This window comes from Cherax quadricarinatus, chromosome 53 (genome assembly GCF_038502225.1).
Source record: "Cherax quadricarinatus isolate ZL_2023a chromosome 53, ASM3850222v1, whole genome shotgun sequence".
NCBI classification, from domain to species: Eukaryota; Metazoa; Arthropoda; class Malacostraca; order Decapoda; family Parastacidae; genus Cherax; species Cherax quadricarinatus.
The window spans coordinates 23,032,968-23,057,724 of record NC_091344.1 but is presented as its reverse complement, the minus strand read 5'-3'; the positions used below and the strand labels follow the sequence as shown (position 1 = coordinate 23,057,724).

The 24,757-nt window shown below is 40.0% G+C and overlaps 1 protein-coding gene across 1 annotated transcript in view; it reads right to left on the bottom strand.

The window, feature by feature from the left end:
• LOC128692213 (uncharacterized) overlaps window positions 1–24,757 on the bottom strand; it is an 85,675-nt gene that overhangs the window by 20,077 nt on the left and 40,841 nt on the right. Inside the window, exons 2-19 of the mRNA XM_070096262.1 lie at window positions 20,176–20,242; window positions 17,660–17,815; window positions 14,253–14,363; window positions 13,588–13,744; window positions 13,122–13,249; window positions 12,639–12,795; window positions 12,077–12,171; window positions 11,580–11,695; window positions 10,690–10,852; window positions 9,764–9,885; window positions 8,517–8,673; window positions 7,950–8,135; window positions 5,410–6,060; window positions 2,970–3,086; window positions 2,106–2,276; window positions 1,525–1,612; window positions 944–1,116; window positions 360–511 (exon numbers count right to left, since the gene is read on the bottom strand). Of these exons, the coding sequence (XP_069952363.1) occupies window positions 360–511; window positions 944–1,116; window positions 1,525–1,612; window positions 2,106–2,276; window positions 2,970–3,086; window positions 5,410–6,060; window positions 7,950–8,135; window positions 8,517–8,673; window positions 9,764–9,885; window positions 10,690–10,852; window positions 11,580–11,695; window positions 12,077–12,171; window positions 12,639–12,795; window positions 13,122–13,249; window positions 13,588–13,744; window positions 14,253–14,363; window positions 17,660–17,815; window positions 20,176–20,242 (2,967 nt within the window). The remainder of the gene's footprint in view (window positions 1–359; window positions 512–943; window positions 1,117–1,524; window positions 1,613–2,105; window positions 2,277–2,969; window positions 3,087–5,409; window positions 6,061–7,949; window positions 8,136–8,516; window positions 8,674–9,763; window positions 9,886–10,689; window positions 10,853–11,579; window positions 11,696–12,076; window positions 12,172–12,638; window positions 12,796–13,121; window positions 13,250–13,587; window positions 13,745–14,252; window positions 14,364–17,659; window positions 17,816–20,175; window positions 20,243–24,757) is intronic.

Sequence of the window (24,757 nt, the reverse complement as noted above, 5' to 3'; positions counted from 1 at the left end):
AATTTTACATATTTAAAAAAAAAAACTGTTTTTATTTACAATGGATGTACGCTTATTTAAATCCGTTAATTTACAACCAACAACATGTAATTAACTCCTTGAATTTATCAAATTAACGAGTAAATCCTTTAGACTAACAACCTATAACATGTAAAAAAAATTTGAACTAACCACTAACGAATGAATCCCTTAGAGTTACCGTCTATAACATGTAAACAACTCGAAATTACAAATATGACAATATTCACTAGATTTGTTCACGTTTAACGTGTAAACAACTTGAATTTACCAACATTAACGAGGATATTCCCCTAGATTTACCAAGTTTAAACATTAACTAGGAAATCCCCTAGACTCACCGCGCTCATGAAGGAGTAAGATCGGCAGTTGAATTCTGTCTCGATGTCACAGGACCTCCTGCAGGCGGCGTCACTGAAGGCGCTGGTGGCCTTGGTGGTGTAGATGAGGTACCTATCCCTCTGGTTGTTCCTGTACACGCAACCGCTGGGCTCTGCAGGGAAAGAAGCAAATTTAGATTTTACCACCGAAATGGCTAGTTTATCGTGCATCCCATATCTATCCTGTACCTAGCTACTGTTTTATTTACTCTTAAGTACCTACGCCTGTAACTACACTTATGTACCTACTCCTGTAACTATATTTCAGTAAGTACACTTTAATACTCGCTCCAGTAATTATGATTTTATTCTTTATACTTTAATTTGGTTTTAATTGCCTCTTCTGTAACTTCACTTTAATACCTGTTGCAATATTGTGCACTGCCTGGTTCTTCAGGTATTTCCAGGTCTTCAACAACACTTACTAGGAGCACACTAGTTCTCCAGGTCATCAACAACACTTACTAGGAGCACACTAGTTCTCCAGGTCCTCAACAACACTTAATAGGAGCACACTAGTTCTCCAGACCCACAAGAACACTTACTAGGTGCACACTGGTTCTCCAGGTAGTCGACGTTAGGAGCAGCCTGAAACGACGTGGGAGCGGAGAAGCGATCCTGGTCAGAGAGACGACACAGCTTCCGGGCGTATTCGTAATTCGCTGAACGACACACGAATCTACGCTCCTCCAGACACCTCTCTATGCACTCAGACTTGCTACATAGCGAAAAATGATAAAAGATTGTATCACTGTTATCTAAAAGAAAGTCTAGTCTTATCAGAATATATTAACATTACGGTAGGCTATTTTTTTTATATTTGGTGACGCTACTGCATTGTTGTTGACGTTAGTGTTTTCTTTAAATCACTTTGTTTATTAATTCATAATCGAATTTCCTCACTGAACTGCATTTTAATGGAAATTTTCTACACCTATATTTTCTATATTAATAAAAACAACAATTTTTATAATATCCTAACGTTTGCTGAAGAATTTTTTCGAAACTTTTTGTGGATCATTAAAAAAAATAGGAAAAGAAACAAAGACAGAAAAAAATATATATAAAGAGAACGAGGAAGCGGAGCAACAAGGAATAAAAGACAGGGATAAGAAAATAAACAAACCTGATTCCATTAAGTGTTTCTCTGTCTCTTCCGCTGAGTTCGAAGTTGGGTACCCGCTCGAAGGTCCACCTCAGACCACACCCTCCACCTGTCGGACCACAACAACCATACACACACACACTCAGTATAATCACCTAGTATTACTGATGCTTCATCTCCCGCCTAATAGTAATATTAATAACTAGAAATAATATTTAGTCATCTTTATCCACAAGTAACTCCTAAATGGGAGATAGAAACTAGTGGCTAGTTAATGGTCCAAGACGGACCGAAACGTCGTCACAAGCTTCTTTCTCCTGTGTGTGGGTTATTTGTGGACTGTTTCACTCACGATATTGTGATCTGTTATTCTCTACTTATCTTGTACATGCAGAGACGAACATTACATGTACAGTACAATGCACAATTTATAATTTTATGGAGATGCATTTCAGTTCTGCTTTTAAAAATTTTGATGTATGGCAGACCGAAATGTCGTTTGGTTTATGAGTTATTTGTATATTATTCCCTCTAAAGTGTTGAATATTTTTTTTCACTCTGTTAAGTGAAGTGGTAGTAATAAGAGGGGTTCCCTAACTCACTCCTGAGACAGATGCCCTCGAAGTAGCCGACCCCGCTGGACTGACGAAGATTCTGGGGTACCTCGGAGGCTCTGGTGTCCAAGGAGTAGCACTCGAACCTGTTGTAGTCGAGGTTGAACGCCATGCAGCTGTTGAGGTTCTTGCAGAGCTCGGCACATCTTGCTGTGATGCCTAGAAGGGTGAGGAACAGCATGATAGAGAGAGAGAGAGAGAGAGAGAGAGAGAGAGAGAGAGAGAGAGAAAGAATCTTAAACACAAAACGATTGCAAAAGAAACACAATACCTTGCAGTGGTACAACCTAAGCGAAGTCATTTCATAACTTCGTTCATGTCTTTCAATATCGAGACTAAACTACTGAATTGTTGACCAATTCGTTCCGCAGAACACAGGACTCGACAACCCTTATTACAATTTCTACACTGTACACCGGGAGGTGTATCTCACTCATTGTACATACGCAGAAAGGTGTATACCATTTCTTACACCGAGTACTTTACACGCTTAGAATTTTTTTATAAAGCCTCGGTCAGATGACCAAAGACTCCAATTGCTGTGAGACATCATATAACTAAGATCTGGTCAGGGAACACTTGTCCTATTTCCTGACAAACCTAACCTAACCTTACCTTAATTTTTGTTTTAATTATTAATTAGAGTTTCCTTTATGTTAGTGAATTGGTGATTTGCAGCCTTAATGACCCAAGTACAGTCAATTGTTATTATATTTAGAGAGTCACAGAGTCCAACAGGCTATTATCCCCTGGATCAAGAATCCCTCACAGGCATCCGGCATCAAAGAACCTTCCAAGAGAGAATGAAAACAAAATATAAACCTGACACACTAACCGACCCAGTGGACATACCTTCAGTCTTGCTGGAGAAGAGGAGCTCGGACTTGATCCTGGAGAGTTCGAAGCCAGTGACCTTCTCGTAGGTGAGGCGGCCGAAGCTGCAGCGATCTACTGCGAATGAAAACCCGCCTGGAGGAAGCAGCCAGTGGAGGCCGGGAGCCCCCAGGTCGAACCATTAGTGCGCTGCGGGTGCCAGGTGCGTAAAGGGATGCTGTGGGTGGCTGCTGAGCAAAAGACAGGGCAAAGGAATATCCAAGATGCCTTCTACTTAAAAAAGATGGGTTGAAAGAATACTTTAAGGAACAGGCCAAATGATTACTTAGGATAGCTTCTACTCAAGGAACAGGCCAAGGATTACTCAGGGTAGCTTCTACTTAAGGAACAGGCCAAAGGATTACTTAGGGTAGCTTCTACTCAAGGAACAGGCCAAGGATTACTCAGGGTAGCTTCTACTTAATGAGCAGGCCAAAGGATTACTTAGGGTAGCTTCTATTTAAGGAACAGGCCAAAGGATTACTTAGGGTAGCTTCTATTTAAGGAACAGGCCAAAGGATTACTTAGGGTAGCTTCTACTTAAGGAACAGGCCAAAGGATTACTTAGGGAAGCTTCTACTCAAGGAACAGGCCAAGGATTACTTAGGGTAGCTTCTATTTAAGGAACAGGCCAAGGATTACTCAGGGTAGCTTCTACTTAATGAGCAGGCCAAAGGATTACTTAGGGTAGCTTCTACTTAAGGAACAGGCCAAAGGATTACTTAGGGTAGCTTCTATTTAAGGAACAGGCCAAAGGATTACTTAGGGTAGCTTCTACTTAAGGAACAGGCCAAAGGATTACTTAGGGTAGCTTCTACTTAAGGAACAGGCCAAAGGATTACTTAGGGTAGCTTCTATTTAAGGAACAGGCCAAAGGATTACTTAGGGTAGCTTCTACTTAAGGAACAGGCCAAAGGATTACTTAGGGTAGCTTCTACTTAAGGAACAGGTAAAAAAAAAAAACTTTGTTACTGTGTTTTCTACTCAACAAGTAGGCCAAAATAACACTCAAAGGTGTCTTCTATCCAAGGACCAGACTAAAGGCATAGTGTTTACTATTCAAGGGAGACCGACCGAAGGAATAACTACTGAAGGAGGTTTGTTAGCAAATCTAGTTGGCTCTAGTATCGCCTTTTAATGAACCGCAATACAAAAGAACGTTTTTTCTAGTTAGAGATACTTAACGTATTCTTGTTAGACCACTTTAATCTAGATCTTAAAAAACTGGAGACTAGAACTGCACATTGATTTTAATTTCGCTAGACGGATTTATATATTATATTTACTTACAGTTTTATGTGCAAAGACAAATGCGAAAAACATTAAAATTTACGTTTTTTCACATATTACTAAAGCAATTGGGATATTTAGATTATAAGAGTTTTAATAAGCCTATTTTGTTTTTACATTTAACGCATAGAAATAAATTACTACAACATAGTTTTACTGCTGTATTAAGGTACGTAACATTGGAGTAGTGTTGAACAAGGCTAAGAACACAAACCTTCAGTCTAGGATAAGAGACCGAGGAATTTCTATTAAGGCTCAGGGACTGAATATCTCAAATTTATCACCCCTGTTTTCCACTGTCTCCGGAATTAAAATCTCTATTTTTGACTAAAGATGCCTGCTACGCAGGCGAAACGTTTCGCCAGCAAAGATACCCAAGCGTTGCCAAGTGTCTAATTCATCAGCTTTTACTGCTGTATCTACATAGAGGCTGCTTTTATTTCAACAATTATTCGAGAGTGATACAAGCTCTACAATGCTACATGTGGCCAACTGAAAAATCTACTGGATCCCAATGCAGTCATAGTTGGAACTACCGCTTCCTCTACACTGGAGATACTACTGAGCCCCTTACATTAACTACAAGGGAAGTGTGATGGGTTGCGGCTAAGCTTCGTGTTGAAGGTCCGACCTGTGCACTGTGGGGCTGTTGCTTTCCTAGCACCTCTAACACGAATCAACTCCGGATCAAATTTAAGTCAAGCGGAGGTCACCCATAGGTCAGGTTTAGGCCAGCTAAAATATTGACCTCAAGGTACCCTAGGCTCAATGTTAAATTAATCTTTAAACAGCCTAAATCCACCCGAAGGTCAAGCATTGGTTAACCAGAGATCAACCCCGAGATAACCACAGCTTATCTCCAGGTTACGATCTGGAATGGTATGTAGATACCGCAAGGTATATTTATTGAAGAATTCTCTTAATTGTTGAAATGATGTCGTCCACACAGTGGATTTTATTGAGTCAGTAGAGAGTACATGAGAATAAGGAGTATATATACAGATAACAGATACACACACAAACACACGCATACACATACACACACATGAACATGCACACACACTCTCTTTATCTATCTGTCTATCTGTCTATCTCTCCTTCTTGTACACAATCAAATGAATGAATGTACCTCCTCCAGTGCCGCCGCCGCCACCAGGTCTGACGCCGCCGCCAGGTATTAGGCCGCCGCCAGGTCTGACGCCACCGCCAGGTATAAGACCGCCACCAGGTCTTACGCCACCGCCAGGTATAAGGCCGCCGCCAGGTCTGACGCCACCTCCAGGTATGACGCCACCGCCAGGTCTGACGCCACCGCCAGGTATGACTCCACCGCCAGGTCTTCCAGTGTCAGGTCTGTAAGTGGTAGGCGTAGTGCCGCCGCCGTCTGTAGTGCCACCGCCGCCTCCGCCCACACCGCCGCCGCCCACACCACCACCACCCACACCACCACCGCCAACACCGCCACCTCCCACACCGCCACCGCCCACACCACCACCACCCACACCTCCACCGCCCACACCACCACCAACACCACCACCGCCCACACCACCCCCAACACCACCACCAGCCACACCTCCCCCGCCCCCACCACCACCGCCCACACCTCCACCGCCCACACCTCCACCGCCCACACCACCGCCACCCACACCACCTCCGCCCACACCACCACCACCCACACCTTCCCCGCCCACACCGGTACCGGGGCCAGTATATGTACAATCCCTCTCAAAATAAGTGGTTCCTGGACGGTTCTGGAGAGCGCTGCTTCCTCCTCCAGACACTGCAAAGGAAAGTACACTGTTAGGAAGTGCCTTAAAGGTCTTCAGAAAGTACCTTGAAGATCTTTAGAAGGTACCTTAAAGATCTTCTGGAGTACCTTAAAGGCCTTCAGGAAGCACCTTGAAGATCTTTAGAAGATACCTTAAAGATCTTCAGGAGTACCTTAAAGGTCTTCAGGAGGTACCTTAAAAGTCTTCAGGAGGTACCTTAAAAGTCTTCAGGAGGTACCTTAAGTCACTAAATTAAAAGAATTCAAATTAATGAAGAAATTAATAATATTTTAAGAAACTGAAAATAAGAGTTATGGAAAATAAAATAGTCAACAGAGAGAAAAACACATGAGTTTATCCGCATCAACAGAGACAAGAAGTCACCTACAGCAACCGGGAGGAGAACGCGAGTTCACTCGCGCCAACAGAAACAGGAACATTATATTAACTGTATATAATACTGACCATTAGTTACATTACACACATGTTCAACAAATCGCCATTTTCACTGTCATCTCTGTATTCACCTGAAGAAGGCTGCCGAACAGGCGAAACATAAATAACAACAGAAACGTCATGTGGAGAAATTTTCTCCAGGAGGGGGGTATCAGCCCCCTTCAGCCCCTTTCAGCCCTTTCAGCCCTGAGGGGCCCAGTCCTCTCAGAAGGGGCAAGCGTCTTGTTTACTGCTACAGTGAGTAATTGATCCCAGATGCAGTACCAGTATGCAACGTATGGTCAAGCGACCGCTGCTCCGTGCAGTCCAGTGTTGCAGAGTGTATTTTAATAAGAGACAGTACATCTCTTACCTAAGCAGGACAATTAAGGAAAATCCTGCTCCCACTTTATTACCATAGTAAAGATAGTGGACATTGTTGTCTATGCTTAAGACAGCAAGAATCAAACATTCTGCTTTGCTTCATCGAGGAAGTGGCAAGGAAGCAAAAGTACTAGGTCAGCTTTTCCTTTGTGCTGGGGGCAGTAACGGCGTGGGGTGCTGTGGCGTCTTCAGATTACTTTTGACTCTACTGAGAGTGACACTGACGCCAGGATAACCAACAAAGAACGATCTGTGCGTTAGTGTGAACAAAGTGTCTCATAAACCACAATAAACACTTAAGAGAAGTGTGATCAGCTTCTTTAGTGATAAGATTGTGAACAATAAAGACAAATCTTGTGGAACATAGTGTACCAGTGTGCGCATTCCTAGACTATGGAAGACGTGGACATCCAAGGACACTTCAGCTTCTATCAAGTCACCGATACCTGTCGAAGGTGTGAAGAACACCATAGCTCACGCTACAAGAGCAAGGTAGGTTACGAATTTCTTGTAGTACGGGGGACTGCGCAGTTCTTGAGTCGCAAGGAGTTTGTAATCAACCTATAATCGGCAGTAAGGGGCGGACTTTTGAGTCCACACAAGTAAGTTTGTCAGCCATCAGTGAATGAAATATGCTGACATAACACCCCCTAGGGGTAAATTATTGTTTACATAATATGATCTATTCCAGCCCGTTGAGAGATGATCATGACAACAATTCAAGACCTCGTCTGCAGGGGCTGCTGTGTAGACGATTTGCTGTCTTTCTAAGTTAAGTTTTTCCTATATTTAATAAGCTTAGCTGGTAATGCCATTTCTCAACACGTCACAATACTGTGACTGGAACAACACGCAAATAACCCACACATAAGAGAGAGAGAAGCTGACGACTACGTTTCGGTCCGACTTGGACCATTTACAAAGTCACACTAACAGAAAAGAGTGAAAGAGCCAGTGTATATATAGAATAGAGGGAGAGGGACGGGACCAAGAGAGGAAGAAAAAGAAGTAGTGATAGTGGTAATACTGGTAGTGGAAGTAATAGTAGAAGTACGTGTGTCTCAGAAATAGGAACACTCACCCATATCATCGCCTGATATGAAACACTGAGAGGCGGTGGGAAAATATGAGATGGAACGGCAGTTGAACTTGCGGTAGCTGGTACACGCTCTTTGACACTGTTGTTCTGACACCACACGTTCAATGGTGTCGTCCAGATAGAGGGGGTAGGCTCCGTCCGTCTTCCTAAAGGGGCAAGTCACGTCCACTGTGGGGTAGAGATATCGGGGGGACAGGTAAGTGGAACGTATGGAACATTTGTGGAGAAGGGTTAGTGGAACGTTTGTAATCCTAGGTCATCTGTATCAAGGATAAATTAGTTGCTAATTATTTTGCTTCTTAAATTCAGAGAAAGAGAAAGCACAGTACTCACCTGAGGACAACTGGTTCTCCAGGTATCCCAGGACAGTACTCACCAGGGACACACTGGAACTCCAGGAATCCCAGTACAGAACTCACCTGGAACACACTGGTTCTCCAGGTATCATATTACAATACATACCTGCAACACACTGGTTCTACCAGGTATCCCAGCACAGTACTCACCAGGGACACACTGGTTCTCCTGGTATCCCAGCACAGTACTCACCTGGAGCACACTGGTTCTCCAGGTACTCCACCGTCGTGGCAGCTGTGACATATTCCTGAGGGTTGGACCTTCTGTCGCTCCTGCTGAGGCGACAATTAAGTGTCGCCGAGTCGTACTCGGCTGACCTGCACAGGAAGGTCGTCTCCTGAAGACACGCCTGTACAACGGAGAGAATACACTACAGTAAGTTAAAAAGCTTTTCTTCAAAGCTCATTTTTTTGTAAACACGATTAAAATGGCTCATCAAAAATTTTGTCGCGCTTGGAAGGGCCTTCAAAGTACGCACTTTTCGGTAATAAATGCACTTTCTCAGTCATGTTTACAAATACGTCACACTAAACAGAACTTTATAAGAGAACTGACTGTAAAACAAACTAGTTTCCCCAAGGCTTCAATGATTCTTTCTTGACCTGAAAGCTCTTACAGAAATTAAAGGTGTAACTTACACAATACTGGATCATGTATGAAGTTATTGTTCATTAGACATTAGGATTATTAAAATTATTAATGTGATTTGAAGCCTATCGACTACACGAGGGTCATTAAGTCTGCACGTAACCTTTTCACAACTAGATAAAATATTCTTTCATCCCTAAAGTAAGGATTAAAGTCAGCTTTCAATGTATATACACTGAGATATACACCTCTCAGTGTATATACACTGCATATACACCTCTCTGTGTATACATCCCAAGTAATGGTTAAAAGTAAAGAAATATAGTAATACCAAACATATATATGTATTTTTGACATACCGATGGCAGAGTCTATTAAGAAAATAAAAAATATATATTTTCTATTATATTGTATTAAGAATTACATTATTATTTTTAACTAAATTTTACCCCTCGGGTAATATTTTCTTAACTGTTTATTTTCTTCCCTATATTCTCAAGTAACTCCCAGTATTTCCGTCTTTAACACATAACAACACCAAAAATTACTAAATTATCTTCATAATTTGACAATAACGTGAAAATATATTACAGAAAATCACTAATAAGCAAGGTAAGTATTCGGCGTAATGTTGTTTTTTTATTTAGTGATACTATTTTTGCCGTGTTATGGGCGGTACTTGTTACGTGGGTTAATGACACCATCACCAACAGCCCAGCTGATCAGAGACCTTTCTGCCATTATCATACGGAGTACCGAGCCTCTAGCCACTCTTGACGCTGGATGACCCACGCGCTAAACCCATGGAGGTCATCCAGCGAGTCCAGAGGTACAATGATTGTGGTTCCTACCTCAATACAATCACGTCGGCTCTGCACTAAGGTCCTCTGGCGATCGTCAAGGCCACGGAGCTCCCTGCCTGGTACTCTCTCGAAGTGCCACTTGTTCTCACGGCACTGTGGTGGTATGGCAGCTGACGGGATAAAACATTTATCATTGGTCGAATATGATACCGAGAAGGTAGTGAATAAGACACATGGTACACACCTCTTACCAAGGCTGAGGGACTGATTACTTGAAAAACTACTTCAACGGTCTCCAATGTAATATTCACTTGTTTTCGACTGAAGAAACCTGTTGTACAAGAGGAACGTTTCGCTAAGGAAGATACCCAGGTGTTGCTGGTGTGTCTTACTCACTGAGAAACATTTAATTACCAGATTATAGGGATTTATATTCATTCATTTAGGTCATAGTTAATGAAGGAATGTCGAGGCTTTCTCTTCCGTGAAATTTTTTCTATGGCTGTTGTGTAAGATATTTATTTTGTTTACGTCTTGCCTTGAAATTGCAATACTTTATTAATCTTAGGTGTCTAGTGCCTCTGTGTTCTTGTCTCTAACATACACTGAGCTTTGCTTCCTCAACCAAACTCCCGGAAGGACGGATGCTTAGCACTGACCCGCTGACGAAGGTCATGTCAGAGTTGTTATAAAAATGAAATATGTGTCTTACTCATGTCTAAGTCTTATTTATTTTGCATCTTCTACATCTTCAGATCTCTGTAGTCTTTTGCCTTCTACACCTTCTGCACTGTACATTCTATCTTAATCCTATACATTTTCCATCCTACCTACATCCTATACTCTCTCCATCCTACCTACATCCTATACTCTCTCCATCCTACGTACATTCTCTACGGTCTGCAGCAATTGCTCTCCACATCCTCTGCATCCCGTGCAAGAGAAAATCCCCCAAATGAAACCCAAAGGCTCACCTCTGACACAGATCTTTTCGAAGTAGCTCTTTCCCGGGGAGCTGACGATTTCTTGTCCTCGACCCTGTGTATTACGATCCAGCTTGAAGCATCGGTTGTTGCGGTAGTCTACAGCGAAGGCAGGACACTCACCGGAGTCATCTAGGCACCGTTTGGCACACTTCTGCAACAGTAAAGACAATATTACGACCTGTACGGTTCAAAGTACAAGCTAGAAATTTTTAGGTATAAAAAAAATCACAATACGGTGACTGGAACGATTTACAAATAACTGGAAAATTAGTTGGATTGATTTTAAGTGACTTTCACATGCACTAATGCTCTCTGGCTTAATATTTTGGTAGTATTAGTTGTAATCTCGTGAAATCAATGCCAGTTTTGTGTAGTTTGTCTTGGCTGCTCACAGCTAAGCACGAGTAACGTGAACTAAAACTGTGTGACATCGGTAAAAAACAAATCCGATTGACCCCCATATGACCTGTATACATGTGATAGGATCTGCGCTAAGTCAGTCAACACCTCTAAATAGCAACTTCAGAAAAGAAATAAACAGTAATGACTTATCAAGATCTGAAATGACCTGGAATAAAATCCTTTAACCTGACCTAACCTGATAACTGAGACACATATGCAACACTCAGGTATCTTTATCGTCGATACATTTCTCCAAGCTTGTTAACTCGAACCTTGCACTCGACTGAAGAAGCCTGTTGCGCAAGGCGAAACAGTTCGTTAATAAAGACACACACGAGGCCTGGACACGCGCCGGGCCACAGGGGCATTGACCCCTCATAATACCCTCCAGATATACTCCCTCCAGATAAGTTTTGACATGTGTCTTACTCACCAACTAGCCAGTATTACATACTGTTAAAATGACATATACTAACCTCACTGATTCCCCCCGGGGTGGTATCAAGCTGGTACAGAGTCTCCCTGGCTGTCCTCACTGTCTGTCCTGTGATCTTCTCGTATATGATGGTACCTTGATCCCTGTCACACTGACCTGGCCCAGGGACACAACACTTAGTCCTTTTTTATAAATTTGGTTTACATTGTATAAACCATATTTTTTTTTTCGAAAGTGATGGAATTCTATTTATTTTTTGTATCTGTTTTTAAAGGTTTTTGTTATTTTGTAGGAATTTTTAAATATAAATACATAAATGTAACTTTGTTCAAATATTTTGTGTTGGAATGTAGGTGTGTGTACTTACCTATATGTGGTTGCAGGCGTCGAGTCACAGCTCCTGGCCCCTGTTCATATGTGTGTATGTACTCCCTTATTTGCATTCGCTTATTTGTGATTATAGGGGTCGAGTCACAGCTCCTGACCCCTGTGTATGTGTGTGTACATAAGGGTGTATGTGTGTACGTGTGCACTTACTGACTGTACACTGCTTCTCTCCAGTGACCACCCCCTGCATGTACGGCAGTACAGTCTGGTTCAACGAAACGGAATCATCTCCTGAGAGATAACATCTGTGGGAGAGAGATAAATATTATCCCAGTAATAATAATAATAATAATAATAATAATAATAATAATAATAATAATAATAATAATAATAATAATAATAATAATAATAATAATAATAATGATAATAATAATGATAATAATAATAATAATAATAATAATAATAATAATAATAATAATAATAATAATAATAATAATATTATTATTATTATTATTATTATTATTATTATTATTATTATTATTATTATTGTGTTGTTGTTGTTGTTGTTGTTGTTGTTGTTGTTATTGTTGTTGTTGTATTTACGGAGAAAAGCAGGGGGGAATGGGAAATCATCAGCTCTAATTTATGTGGAAGGTAGTTCCAATTCCTGGGATCAAGAGCTCTCCTCGAGCTTCAGATCAGCCCCTGTACGACTCACTTGTTCTGTTACTCACCTCTTCTCCACTTGCTCACCTCTTCTGGGGATACTTACCTCTTCTCCTGGGTAGCGAAAGTGTAGGAACGACAGGTTATGATGCGCGACTTGTCGCAGAGACTCTCGCAGTCGCTCTGGATGTTAGCGAACTCGAGCGCGTCGAGCGACACGACCATCACGTCGTTCTGCACCGTGTAACGACAGTCAGGCAACACTGAGAGAGAACGACACGATTACGTGGGAGAAAGAGAGAGAGAGAGAGAGAGAGAGAGAGAGAGAGAGAGAGAGAGTACGAGACGAACAGTGATTGACAGATATGATCATTAAAAAAATTGAATGCGGTCTAAGGCATTTAATTAAGACGTTTCTCCAACCAGGTGAGAGCTGATAAAAGTCTCTGTTGGACGACATGTTTTCTCAATAAAATGCCCTAAACAACACATCGATGTTTTTATTAAAACAATGACCAGTAGGCCTCCTGCAGTGCTCCTCCGACCTCATGTTTTTTGTTTCAGTAGAGAAATAAGGTACTGTACTCACTGCGGGCGCACTGGTTCTCCATGTAGTCGATCAGAGAGCCAGGAGAAGCAACGAAGGCATTTGGTTTTGTCCTCCTGTCCTCTCTGCTGAGTCTACATATCCTCCTCGTTAGGTCGTACTCGCAAGACCTGTGGAGTAGAGTACATGTTGGGTAATGAAGATGAGGGAGGAGGGAGGGAGGAATGGTGGAGTGAAGGAGGAGGATGCTGGGGATGGAAGAGGTGAGGGGGAATGTTGATTGCTGAAGTGAATGAGGGGGGGTAGAGAGTGCTGTTGGAGGGAATGGAGGGATGGGAGGGAGGAAAGAAGGGAGGGGGAGAGAGGGAGGGAGAGAAAGGAAGAGAGGGAAGATGTTGAAAATGCTAATGAATGAGATCGTAAAATGATAGATGAAAAATGAGCGAAATATATTCACTCACGCCACTCTCTCACTCACTCACTCACTCACTCATCCTCTCAGACTCACCTACAAGCGAAGTCAGTCTCAGTAAGGCAGAGTTTGAGACACTCAGCTCGGGAGTCAATGTTAGGTACGGACTTGTTATCGAAGCCCTCCAGGTAGGCGTCCAACACTCTCTCGAAGGCCCAGAGGCGCTCCTGACCACACAGCAAGTTGTAGTCCACTGTGGGAGAGGTCAAAGGTCAGCACTCAGAGGGTAGAGACACTCTGATGACCAAGGGAATAAATGATGGTAGAAACAGGGAAAGATTATATTTTAGGGCATATCATTGAAGACATCAGCAAGATATCACTAATGTACTAACAGTGCAGCTTTCAGAGTGATATCATTACTGTACGGACTAACAATAAAAACTTCAGCAACATATGATTACAATAATGATATCCCCCTACTTACTATTACGACTACTAGTTCTACTACTACTACTACTACCAGCATTACCTCTGCCACTACATTATTTCATTTTCTTCCTCTCCTTGTCCCGTCCCTCTCCCTATCTCCTATATATTCTGGCTCCCTCACCCTCATAAGGCTGAAGCTTTTTAGTATCACTACCGTCATGAATGTGAGTCAAAACATCTCCATTCCTACTTTATGTGGAGCACAGCCGGTCCAACATGCAAGACGGCTGCCACCCACCTCTCCGTGGGCTTATAAGGCTTACACTCACCTCCTCGTAGGCAGATCTTCTCATAGTAATTCGTAGCTGCCTTGGGTGTTAGTGATCTTCGCCGACCTTCGGACGTTCGGTCAAAGGAAACGCAACTGGAAGTGGTGAAGTCTGAAGAAGGAACAGATGTAGGAGAAGGAGGAGGAAAAGAAGAAGAAGAAAGATGATGAGAAACATCAGCAGAAGCACAGTGATAAGGATTGTATGAGAAAAAGAGGAGAGACAAGAAAATGACGAGAAGGTATAAGTAGAAAGGATAATATAGACGAGCAATAGCAAAAGGAGAAGAAGAAGAACGATTAGGAGAAGAACGTCAGAAGAGGAGAAAATAATGAAAGCGAAATAGGGAGAGGGGAAAGACAAGAGGAAGAAGAGAAGAGACAAGGAACAAGGGAGAAAAATTTGTCATTAATGACAATATAATAACTGAATCTATTTCTTATTAACTTAAGGAGTACTGGAACATAATAATAATAATAATAATAATAATAATAATAATAATAATAATAATAATAATAATAATAATAATAATAATAATAATAATAATAATAATAATAATAATAATAATAATAATAATAATAAATATATAATACAAGCATTTCTACCTGAGAAGCAAAAATAACTATTTTTAAAACTTCTCTAAGACAGCTTTCTCCTCAAAATAAAATATATTATTTTTAGAAGTGAAAAAATCCATAACTTGTCTCGTTAAAATTTGTTTTATGGTGAGAAATTAATAACACCTAAAAAACATTGCATAACACTGAACTATTTAAAAAAGTAAAATAATTAAATAATTAGTATAACTTAAATTACAATGCTTCCTTTTTCTCTTTATAATTTATGAGATAAATCTGCAAATTTGCTTCCTTTAAATGTAATTAAAGGTCATATGTAATTAAAAAGTCTAGGGAATTTTGTTGTCATATTTCACTAATCATCTGAATATATAAACTATACAACGAGAGGATATGTTTCACTGTACAGTATATAGGGTATACTGTGCAGTATATAATGTATATAGTATATACACTGAAAGCTTATGTTAATTCCTCTGTTTTGGTATTAAAGTATTCTTGACTGGTGGTGAACAGGTGACGTGCAGCCTTAATGGCCCTCGTGTAGTAGACTTGAAACTCCCCTTAACCGACCAACTAGCCATTTGTGGTTTGAGAGTTAGTGTATAGCTCTCGTTTACACACATTCACAGGCACATACACACAGACACTCACACACAGGACAAGAGGGTTAAGGGAGACATGATAATAACATACAAAATACTGCATGAAATAGACAAGGTGGACAGAAACAAGGTGTTCCAGAGATGGGACACAGAAACAAGGGGTCACAATTGGAAGTTGAAGACCAAGATGATTCAAAGTGATGTTAGGAAGTATTTCTTCAGTCTTCAGGAAGTGGAATAGCCTAGCAAGTGATGTAGTGGAGGCAGGAACCATACATAGCTTTAAGATGTGGTATGATAAAGCTCATGAAGCAGGGAGGGAGACGACCTAGGCACTCCGTGAAGAGGCAGGGCCAGGAGCTGAGTCTCGACCCCTGCAACCACAATTAGGTGAGTACACACACTCGCACACACACACACACACACCAGACCAGATGGGGACACCAACAAGGAATACACCAACAAGTGTTGGACGACATACATACAGATGAGGAGGAGGTGAAGAAACTGCTAAGGGACATCGATACCTCAAAGGCAATGGGACCGGACAACATCTCTCCATGGGTCCTTAGAGAGGGAGCAGATATGTTGTGCGTACCACTTACCACAATCTTCAACACATCCCTGGAAACTGGGCAACTACCTGAGGTATGGAAGACAGCAAATGTAGTTCCCATTTTCAAAAAAGGAGACAGAAAAGAGGCACTAAACTATAGACCTGTGTCATTGACGTGTATAGTATGCAAAATTATGGAGAAGATTATCAGGAGGAGAGTGGTGGAGCACCTGGAACGGAACAGGAGTATAAATGCCAACCAGCACGGATTCACGGAAGGCAAATCCTGTGTCACAAACCTTCTGGAGTTTTATGATAAAATAACAGAAGTAAGACAAGAGAGAGAGGGGTGGGTTGATTGCATCTTCTTGGACTGCAAGAAGGCCTTTGACACAGTTCCTCACAAGAGATTAGTGCAGAAGCTAGAGCATCAGGCGCATATAACAGGAAGGGCACTGCAATGGATCAGAGAATACCTGACAGGGAGGCAACAACGAGTCATGGTACGTAATGATGTATCACAGTGGGCACCTGTGACGAGCGGGGTCCCACAGGGGTCGGTCCTAGGACCAGTGCTATTTTTGGTATATGTGAACGACATGACGGAAGGGTTAGACTCAGAAGTGTCCCTGTTTGCAGATGATGTGAAGTTAATGAGGAGAATTAAATCTGATGAGGACCAGGCAGGACTTCAAAGAGACCTGGACAGACTGGACACCTGGTCCAGCAAATGGCTTCTCGAATTTAATCCTGCCAAATGCAAAGTCATGAAGATAGGGGAAGGGCACAGAAGACCACAGACAGAGTATAGGCTAGGTGGCCAAAGACTGCAAACCTCACTCAAGGAGAAAGATCTTGGGGTGAGTATAACACCGAGCATGTCTCCGGAAGCACACATCAATCAGATAACTGCTGCAGCATATGGGCGCCTGGCAAACCTGAGAACAGCATTCCGACACCTTAGTAAGGAATCATTCAAGACACTGTACACCGTGTATGTCAGGCCCATACTGGAGTATGCAGCACCTGTTTGGAACCCGCACTTGATAAAGCACGTCAAGAAACTAGAGAAAGTACAAAGGTTTGCAACAAGGTTAGTTCCAGAGCTAAGGGGAATGTCCTATGAAGAAAGATTAAGGGAAATCGGCCTGACGACACTGGAGGACAGGAGGGTCAGGGGAGACATGATAACGACATATAAAATACTGCGTGGAATAGACAAGGTGGACAAGGACAGGATGTTCCAGGGAGGGGACACAGAAACAAGAGGCCACAATTGGAAGTTGAAGACACAAATGAGTCAGAGAGATAGTAGGAAGTATTTCTTCAGTCATAGAGTTGTAAGGCAGTGGAATAGCCTAGAAAATGACGTAGTGGAGGCAGGAACCATACACAGTTTTAAGACGAGGTTTGATAAAGCTCATGGAGCGGGGAGAGAGAGGGTCTAGTAGCAACCGGTGAAGAGGCGGGGCCAGGAGCTAGGACTCGACCCCTGCAACCACAAATAGGTGAGTACACACACACACACACACACACACACACACACACACACATACACATAGGCGGGGCCAGCAGCTAGGCAACCACAAATAGGTGAGTACACAAATGGTACATAGGTACAATGATATTAGTTATCTCTCTCTCTCTCTCTCTCTCTCTCTCTCTTACCTACAGAAAAGGAGCTACACTGAGGATTGTTTTTGCAGACACTGTTGCACTCGTTAGTCACTGCTGCGTCTTGCTTGCTGAGCAGTGGCTGTGACGGCTCGTTGAACGCCATGCCCACAGTCTTCTCCATGGTCAGCGTACCCCCGAAGCACTGGGCTGCAGTGAGAGTGATACTGTTATACCAAGTATACAGGTATATCCACAAGTAGGATGGCATGAAAGCGGTATGGTTATAACCAGAAACAGAGGTATGTCTTTCATCAGGTGTGATAGTGGTAGAGTTATACCACGAGGACAGATATGTGAGAGGCAGTATAGTATTCTGAGAGATTCTGGGCAAGGAGTAGTGGAGGCTCGATGTCCCGTCTTGATACACGGAAGACGTTATACCAAACTGTTCTTATCCCTTTAGACTGAGGGAGTGTGTGCTGTGGGTGTAGCAAATATTAGTGTGCATGAAGTGGTCAATGTTTTGGTTAGCGTTTGATCTGGTTAATGTGGTGGTTAGTGTGTATCACGCTGTTATTGTAGTGGTTAATGTGTATATAGACTTAGAGAAAGGCTAAAGAGATTCAAAGTAATTTTCGATACAATGATACTCAAAACACATAGTGAAACTCAAAACACATAGTGTAATTCAAAGCAAAAAGTTATCTTCGTTACACAGTAATCAAATAAGCTTATAGGGACCAAGACTTTTCAACACCCTCCCTTCATATATGTGGCAAATAAACATTTTAACAAAATACATGATGTATGCAAATTTAGTAAATGAAAGGCAAAAATAGTTCATTTAGCAGTGTTAGTGGTGTGTGTGTGTGTGTGTGTGTGTGTGTGTGTGTGTGTGTGTGTGTGTGTGTGTGTGTGTGTGTGTGTGTGTGTGTGATTTAATTGTAGACAGGTTCACATGCTGACGGGCGTAGTGAAACAAAACCAGGCAGAATTACGTGATATACTATAAGAACATTAGCATTCCAAAATAATGTTCACAAACAAAGGCAAATACATTAACATTCCAAATAAATAAAAAAAATGGAAGATGGATTCTGGATTCTCATTAGCAGAACCAAAGATGTGAAGGCACTTGGTAATGAGGTGCTAGAGGTCAGTGCTGGTACCATTCCTGTCTTACCCCAGCTAAGGAACATGGCCCCGGCGGCTGTCAATCTGTTCTCGTCTTCTTCCTGTCCTCTGGGCTGGGGAAATACGTCATCCCGTTCAACTCCTGTTGTTGCTCTCTCCTGGCTGGCTTCCAGCTGCGTGTACAGCTGTCTGCTGGTGCTGGGATTCCCTAGCAGCTTCATCAGCGGTGATCTAGCGCGATACACAATCATTTGCGGATTTTTCGAGGAACTAACATTATAGATCGTGGTGTTTTCTAGCCTGACTTCCGTCTTGCTTGATGATTCATCTATCTCACTCGGGGACAGTACCAAATTCTTCTCCTCCTCGCCACCTGACGTCCCTACAACATTTAGAGAGGAAGAGGCGTATATTTCCCAAGTCCTAGAGGTGTTTCTTACAGCCGTCGAAGTCGTGTGGAGTTCCATTGGTGATATCATGTAGCTCTTGTTGATTACTATGCTCGTCTGTGTTGAAGCTTCGTAGAACTCTTCAGAGTCTTCCACGTGAGAGTGCTGACTGAGCCTCGGACGTATGGGCGTCCAAGCTAGGATGATTTCAGTGACCATCCAAATTTCCGGAGCGACCTCAAATATGGCACCACCACCACCAGTCACCACCACCACCGTCACCAATCACCACCGCCATCATCACCACGACACAACAGGAAATAACAATATTATTAAGTTATAGTGATCACACATCCTTCCATGTTGTTATTAGAGCAAACAATGTACTAAACTTCTACTGCGTCCTTCACAATGAAATATTCATGCATGCAACGGGAACAGATAAATATGTACGTACTTTCAATAATCAGGAGAGCAGAACTCTGATTCTCAGAGCGAATCTGATGGGACAGTCATTGACAATCCACACTCCGTGATTCCCTCAGAAGTGCTAAAAACATTCATGTGTCTCCAAGATCAGTGTCATATGATTGTAAAGCACTGGTCGAGGCACAGCTCCTGGCTCCGCACGTGTGTGTGTGTGTGTGTGTGTGTGTGTGTGTGTGTGTGTGTGTGTATGTATGTGTTTCTTTAATTACCTATTCGGAACTACAGTACTCTTTCCTGTGAGCAAGAAGGGGACAGATCCCCTACCGCCATGACATGAATCAGAAAGGGACCATCAAAACCACGAAAGACACCACAGAGCAGAACCAGGACATCGTCGCTCTAGCAGGACCCTCGACATACATTATCTCACAGTGTAAAACACCCGGCCCTTAACCCAACAACTGTTTAAACCAAAACAATGACACAGTAGACCCACTCCAGTGCTCCAATACCCACTCCAGAGCTCCAATACCCACTCCGGTGCTCCACTACCCACTCCGGTGCTCCACTACCCGCATTAACAGCACCTGAAGGACGATTCTGAATTATTTTTACCTGAAGATGATGGAAGATACACCAGCGCCACCAGCAGCAGCAGCGGTCGTATTCGACACATCTGTGACTGAAAGAGAGAATGTATTAGGAGTATTGACAGTCTTGATCGTTAAATTTCATTATATATATTATGAAACAACGTTTCGATCTATACTGACCTTTGTCTAATGAATTTGTAATACTGTGTAATAGTGCGTAATAATGTGCTCAACACTCACACTGTATCATAGAAGAAAAAAGAAACTACTATAGTACACTTGAGGTGAACCTTGAGAGCACTGAACCCCAAACACAGCATTTCCTCAAAGAGGAAGTTAACTCTTCAAATGTGGCACTAACCATGGAGCATTACCCATATATGATATCAGAGCAAGTATTTTAATATCCTTATACACAGACAGATGTAACTACAGAGGAAGACACACAGAAAAATCTGTGCCCTGTCAATACACCCACCCGGGTAGTCTTGTACCGTAGTCCAGCCAGATGAGAACTTTCCGGCCGGTTACATCACCAGGGAGAGGCTATTATTTTAAATTTTATTCTTCTATTTATATGTCATGGTTTTTAATTTGTTAATATAAATTATATGCACATTTCTGTATATATATAAATACATACATACATATATATATATATATATATATATATGTATATATTATATATATATATATATATATATATATATATATATATATATATATATATATATATATATATATATATATATATATATATATATATATATACATTATATATATATATATATATATATATATATATATATATATATATATATATATATATATATATATATATATATATATATATATATATATATATATATATATATATATATATATATATATATATATATATATATATATATATATATATATATATATATATATATATATATATATATATATATATATATATATATATATATATATATATATATATATATATATATATATATATATATATATATATATATATATATATATATATATATATATATATATATATATATATATATATATATATATATATATATATATATATATATATATATACATATATATATATATATATATATATATTTATACGGGTTTAAAAACACGTGTGGTTGGCTGGCCAGCATTATGGAAATCAGACAAGAGCGCTACTCAGAGGGCGTTGTCATGTAATTAATAGTGATTATAGCTCTGTATTACGCTGGCGCACACACACACACACACACACAAACACACACACACACACACACACAAACACACACACAAACACACACACACACACACACACAAACACACACACACACACACACACAAACACACACACACACACACACACACACACACACACACACACACACACACACACACACACACACACACACACACACACACACACACACACACACACACACACACGTTAACTACACTGTACTGGACACTGTCGTTGTCTCGAGTTTTTGTATGTAATGCAATTTTCAACAGGTTTTTGCAATGTGTGTGTGTGTATTGGTGTTTACTCTTGTTAATTGATGTTAATGGTGGATTGTGGTGAGTAGATGGATGGATGGTGGTGGTAACTGATTGTACATATTATTATTTTTAGTAGTAGTAGTAGTAGTAGTAGTAGTAGTAGTAGTAGTAGTAGCAGTAATAATAGTATTTTTATTATTAGTATTGTTGTAATATTATTATTATCATTTTTATTATTTTTGTTAATTATTATTATTATTATTATTATTATTATTATTATTATTATTATTATTATTATTGTGTACGAATGGTATATAATACCGACAAGATGAGATTAAGACACATGTGCAACATCTGGGTATCTTTATTGTAGACGTTTCGCCATCCAGTGGCTTTATCAATACAAATTCTAGGACAAAACTTGAAAACAGTAGAACTATGTACAGAAGATGAGGTAATCAGTCCCTCAACCTAGGAGTAGGTGCGAAGAGCACCATAGTCGTGGAGATTCTGAAGCAGAAGAAAGGATCCTGGCGCTTATATAGTAACGTCAGGTGTAGCAGACGAGGGCATATTCACTGGTAGGCGGGATTCCCCAGTGGAAGTAGGTCCTTCCCAAAGAGATGGGTTAGTTGTAGTAGTAGTTGTCGTAGTCGTGAAGGTTATGTACATGTCCTCAGAATTAAGATTCCATGAAGTTGCAGTGTCTGACAAGTTGTGTACGAATGGTATATAATACCGACTGGTATATAATACCTAGGAGTAGGTGCTCTTCGCACCTACTCCTAGGTTGAGGGACTGATTACCTCATCTTCTGTACATAGTTCTACTGTTTTCAAGTTTTGTCCTAGAATTTGTATTGATAAAGCCACTGGATGGCGAAACGTCTACAATAAAGATACCCAGACGTTGCACATGTGTCTTAATCTCATTATTATTATTATTATTATTATTATTATTATTATTATTATTATTATTATTATTATTATTATTATTATTATTATTATTACTATTATCATTATTATTACTATCATTTGTTCTCTGAGTTTCCCTTATCAGATATTATTTGCCCAAAACTATATAACGAGATGTAATATTTTTTTGTAATATGTCTGCTGGGAGACACGCCTCGTTAGCCCTCGTTAACCCCCCAAAAAAAATAAAAAAATTTTTGCTTCGTTAAACTGAATCATTTCTTATATAAAATAAATTACTGCTCTAAACATAGATTTATTCTGTTTCGTATTATACAGTTTTACATTACACAGTTTTTATTTTTTCTTCGAGGAGACGGGTTTTGATGCCGGTGATGGGCTCTTGATCCAGAGTACCGGATCAAAAGTTGGTTAACCTCCATTCATCGAGGAGTTGTGGGATCCCCCACCCTTACGGGTTTAGAGCTTCTTCCTGAATATAATAATAATAATAATAATAATAATAATAATAATAATAATAATAATTATTATTATTATTATTATTATTATTATTGCAGTTATTAATATACTGTTGTTATTATTATTAATATATATATATATGTATACATATATATATATATATATATATATATATATATATATATATATATATATATATATATATATATATATATATATATATATATATATATATATATATATATATATATGTATATATACATTAAAAAATTATCCCTCCCCCTCCCTCATTCACAATCCAGGAAGGCAGCAAGGTCAGTGTTCCAATGCTGTCCTTGGGAAAAACATCACACACACACACACACACACACACACACACACACACACACACGCTTCACTGCCATCTTTTTGTCCTCAAACATTCAATGCTCTAATTCAATTTTAAACTTTTTATGAATATTCTCGGAATATAAATATTTTAATTTTCGAAATTGAAAGCAACTGTTGTTGTTGTTTGTTTATATGATAGTAATAGTAGTAGTAGTAGTAGTAGTAGTAGTATAGTAGTAGTAGTAGTAGTAGTAGTAGTAGTACTAATAGTAGTAGTAGTAGTATAGTAGTAGTAGTAGTAGTATAGTAGTAGTAGTAGTAGTAGTAGTAGTATAGTAGTAGTAGTAGTAATAGTAGTAGTAGTAGTAGTAGTAGTAGTAGTATAGTAGTAGTAGTAGTAGTAGTAGTAGTAGTAGTATAGTAGTAGTAGTAGTAGTAGTAGTATAGTAGTAGTAGTAGTAGTAGAAGTAGTAGTAGTAGTAGTAGTAGTAGTAGTAGTAGTAGTAGTATAGTAGTAGTAGTAGTAGTAGTAGTAGTAGTAGTAGTATAGTAGTAGTAGTAGAAGTAGTAGTAGTATAGTAGTAGTAGTAGTAGTAGTAGTAGTAGTAGTATAGTAGTAGTAGTAGTAGTAGAAGTAGTAGTAGTAGTAGTAGTAGTAGTAGTAGTAGTAGTAGTAGTAGTAGTATAGTAGTAGTAGTAGTAGTAGTAGTAGTAGTAGTAGTATAGTAGTAGAAGTAGTAGTAGTAGTATAGTAGTAGTAGTAGTAGTAGTAGTAGTAGTAGTATAGTAGTAGAAGTAGTAGTAGTAGTAGTAGTAGTAGTAGTAGTAGAAGTAGTAGTAGTATAGTAGTAGTAGTAGTAGTAGTAGTAGTAGTAGTAGTATTATAGTAGTAGAAGTAGTAGTAGTAGTATAGTAGTAGTAGTAGTAGTAGTAGTAGTAGTAGTAGTAGTAGTAGTAGTAGTAGTAGTAGTAGTAGTATAGTAGTAGTAGTAGTAGTAGTAGTAGTAGTAGTAGTAATAGTAGTAATTATTATTATTATTATTATTATTATTATTATTATTACTAATCTTGATTTTCATGTTCTCTTTCACTCTTCTGTTTTCTGTAACAGGAAATCTTTCATATCTAGTTATATGTTACTAGTACAGTCTATCGAAGTATAGTCTACCGTTATTTTTGTCTCTCAGTCTAACTTTGACACAGACTATCAGTTCTACAACTTATTGTTGGTACGGTCTATTAGTCTATCGATAATCTAGTCTATTACTAGGACAATCTATCATAGGGAGAGTCTATTGTGCGAGTAGTCTCTTATCACAGATATTACTTCATAACTCTAACGTCTTCTCTCAAGGTGTTTGCCTGAGCTTT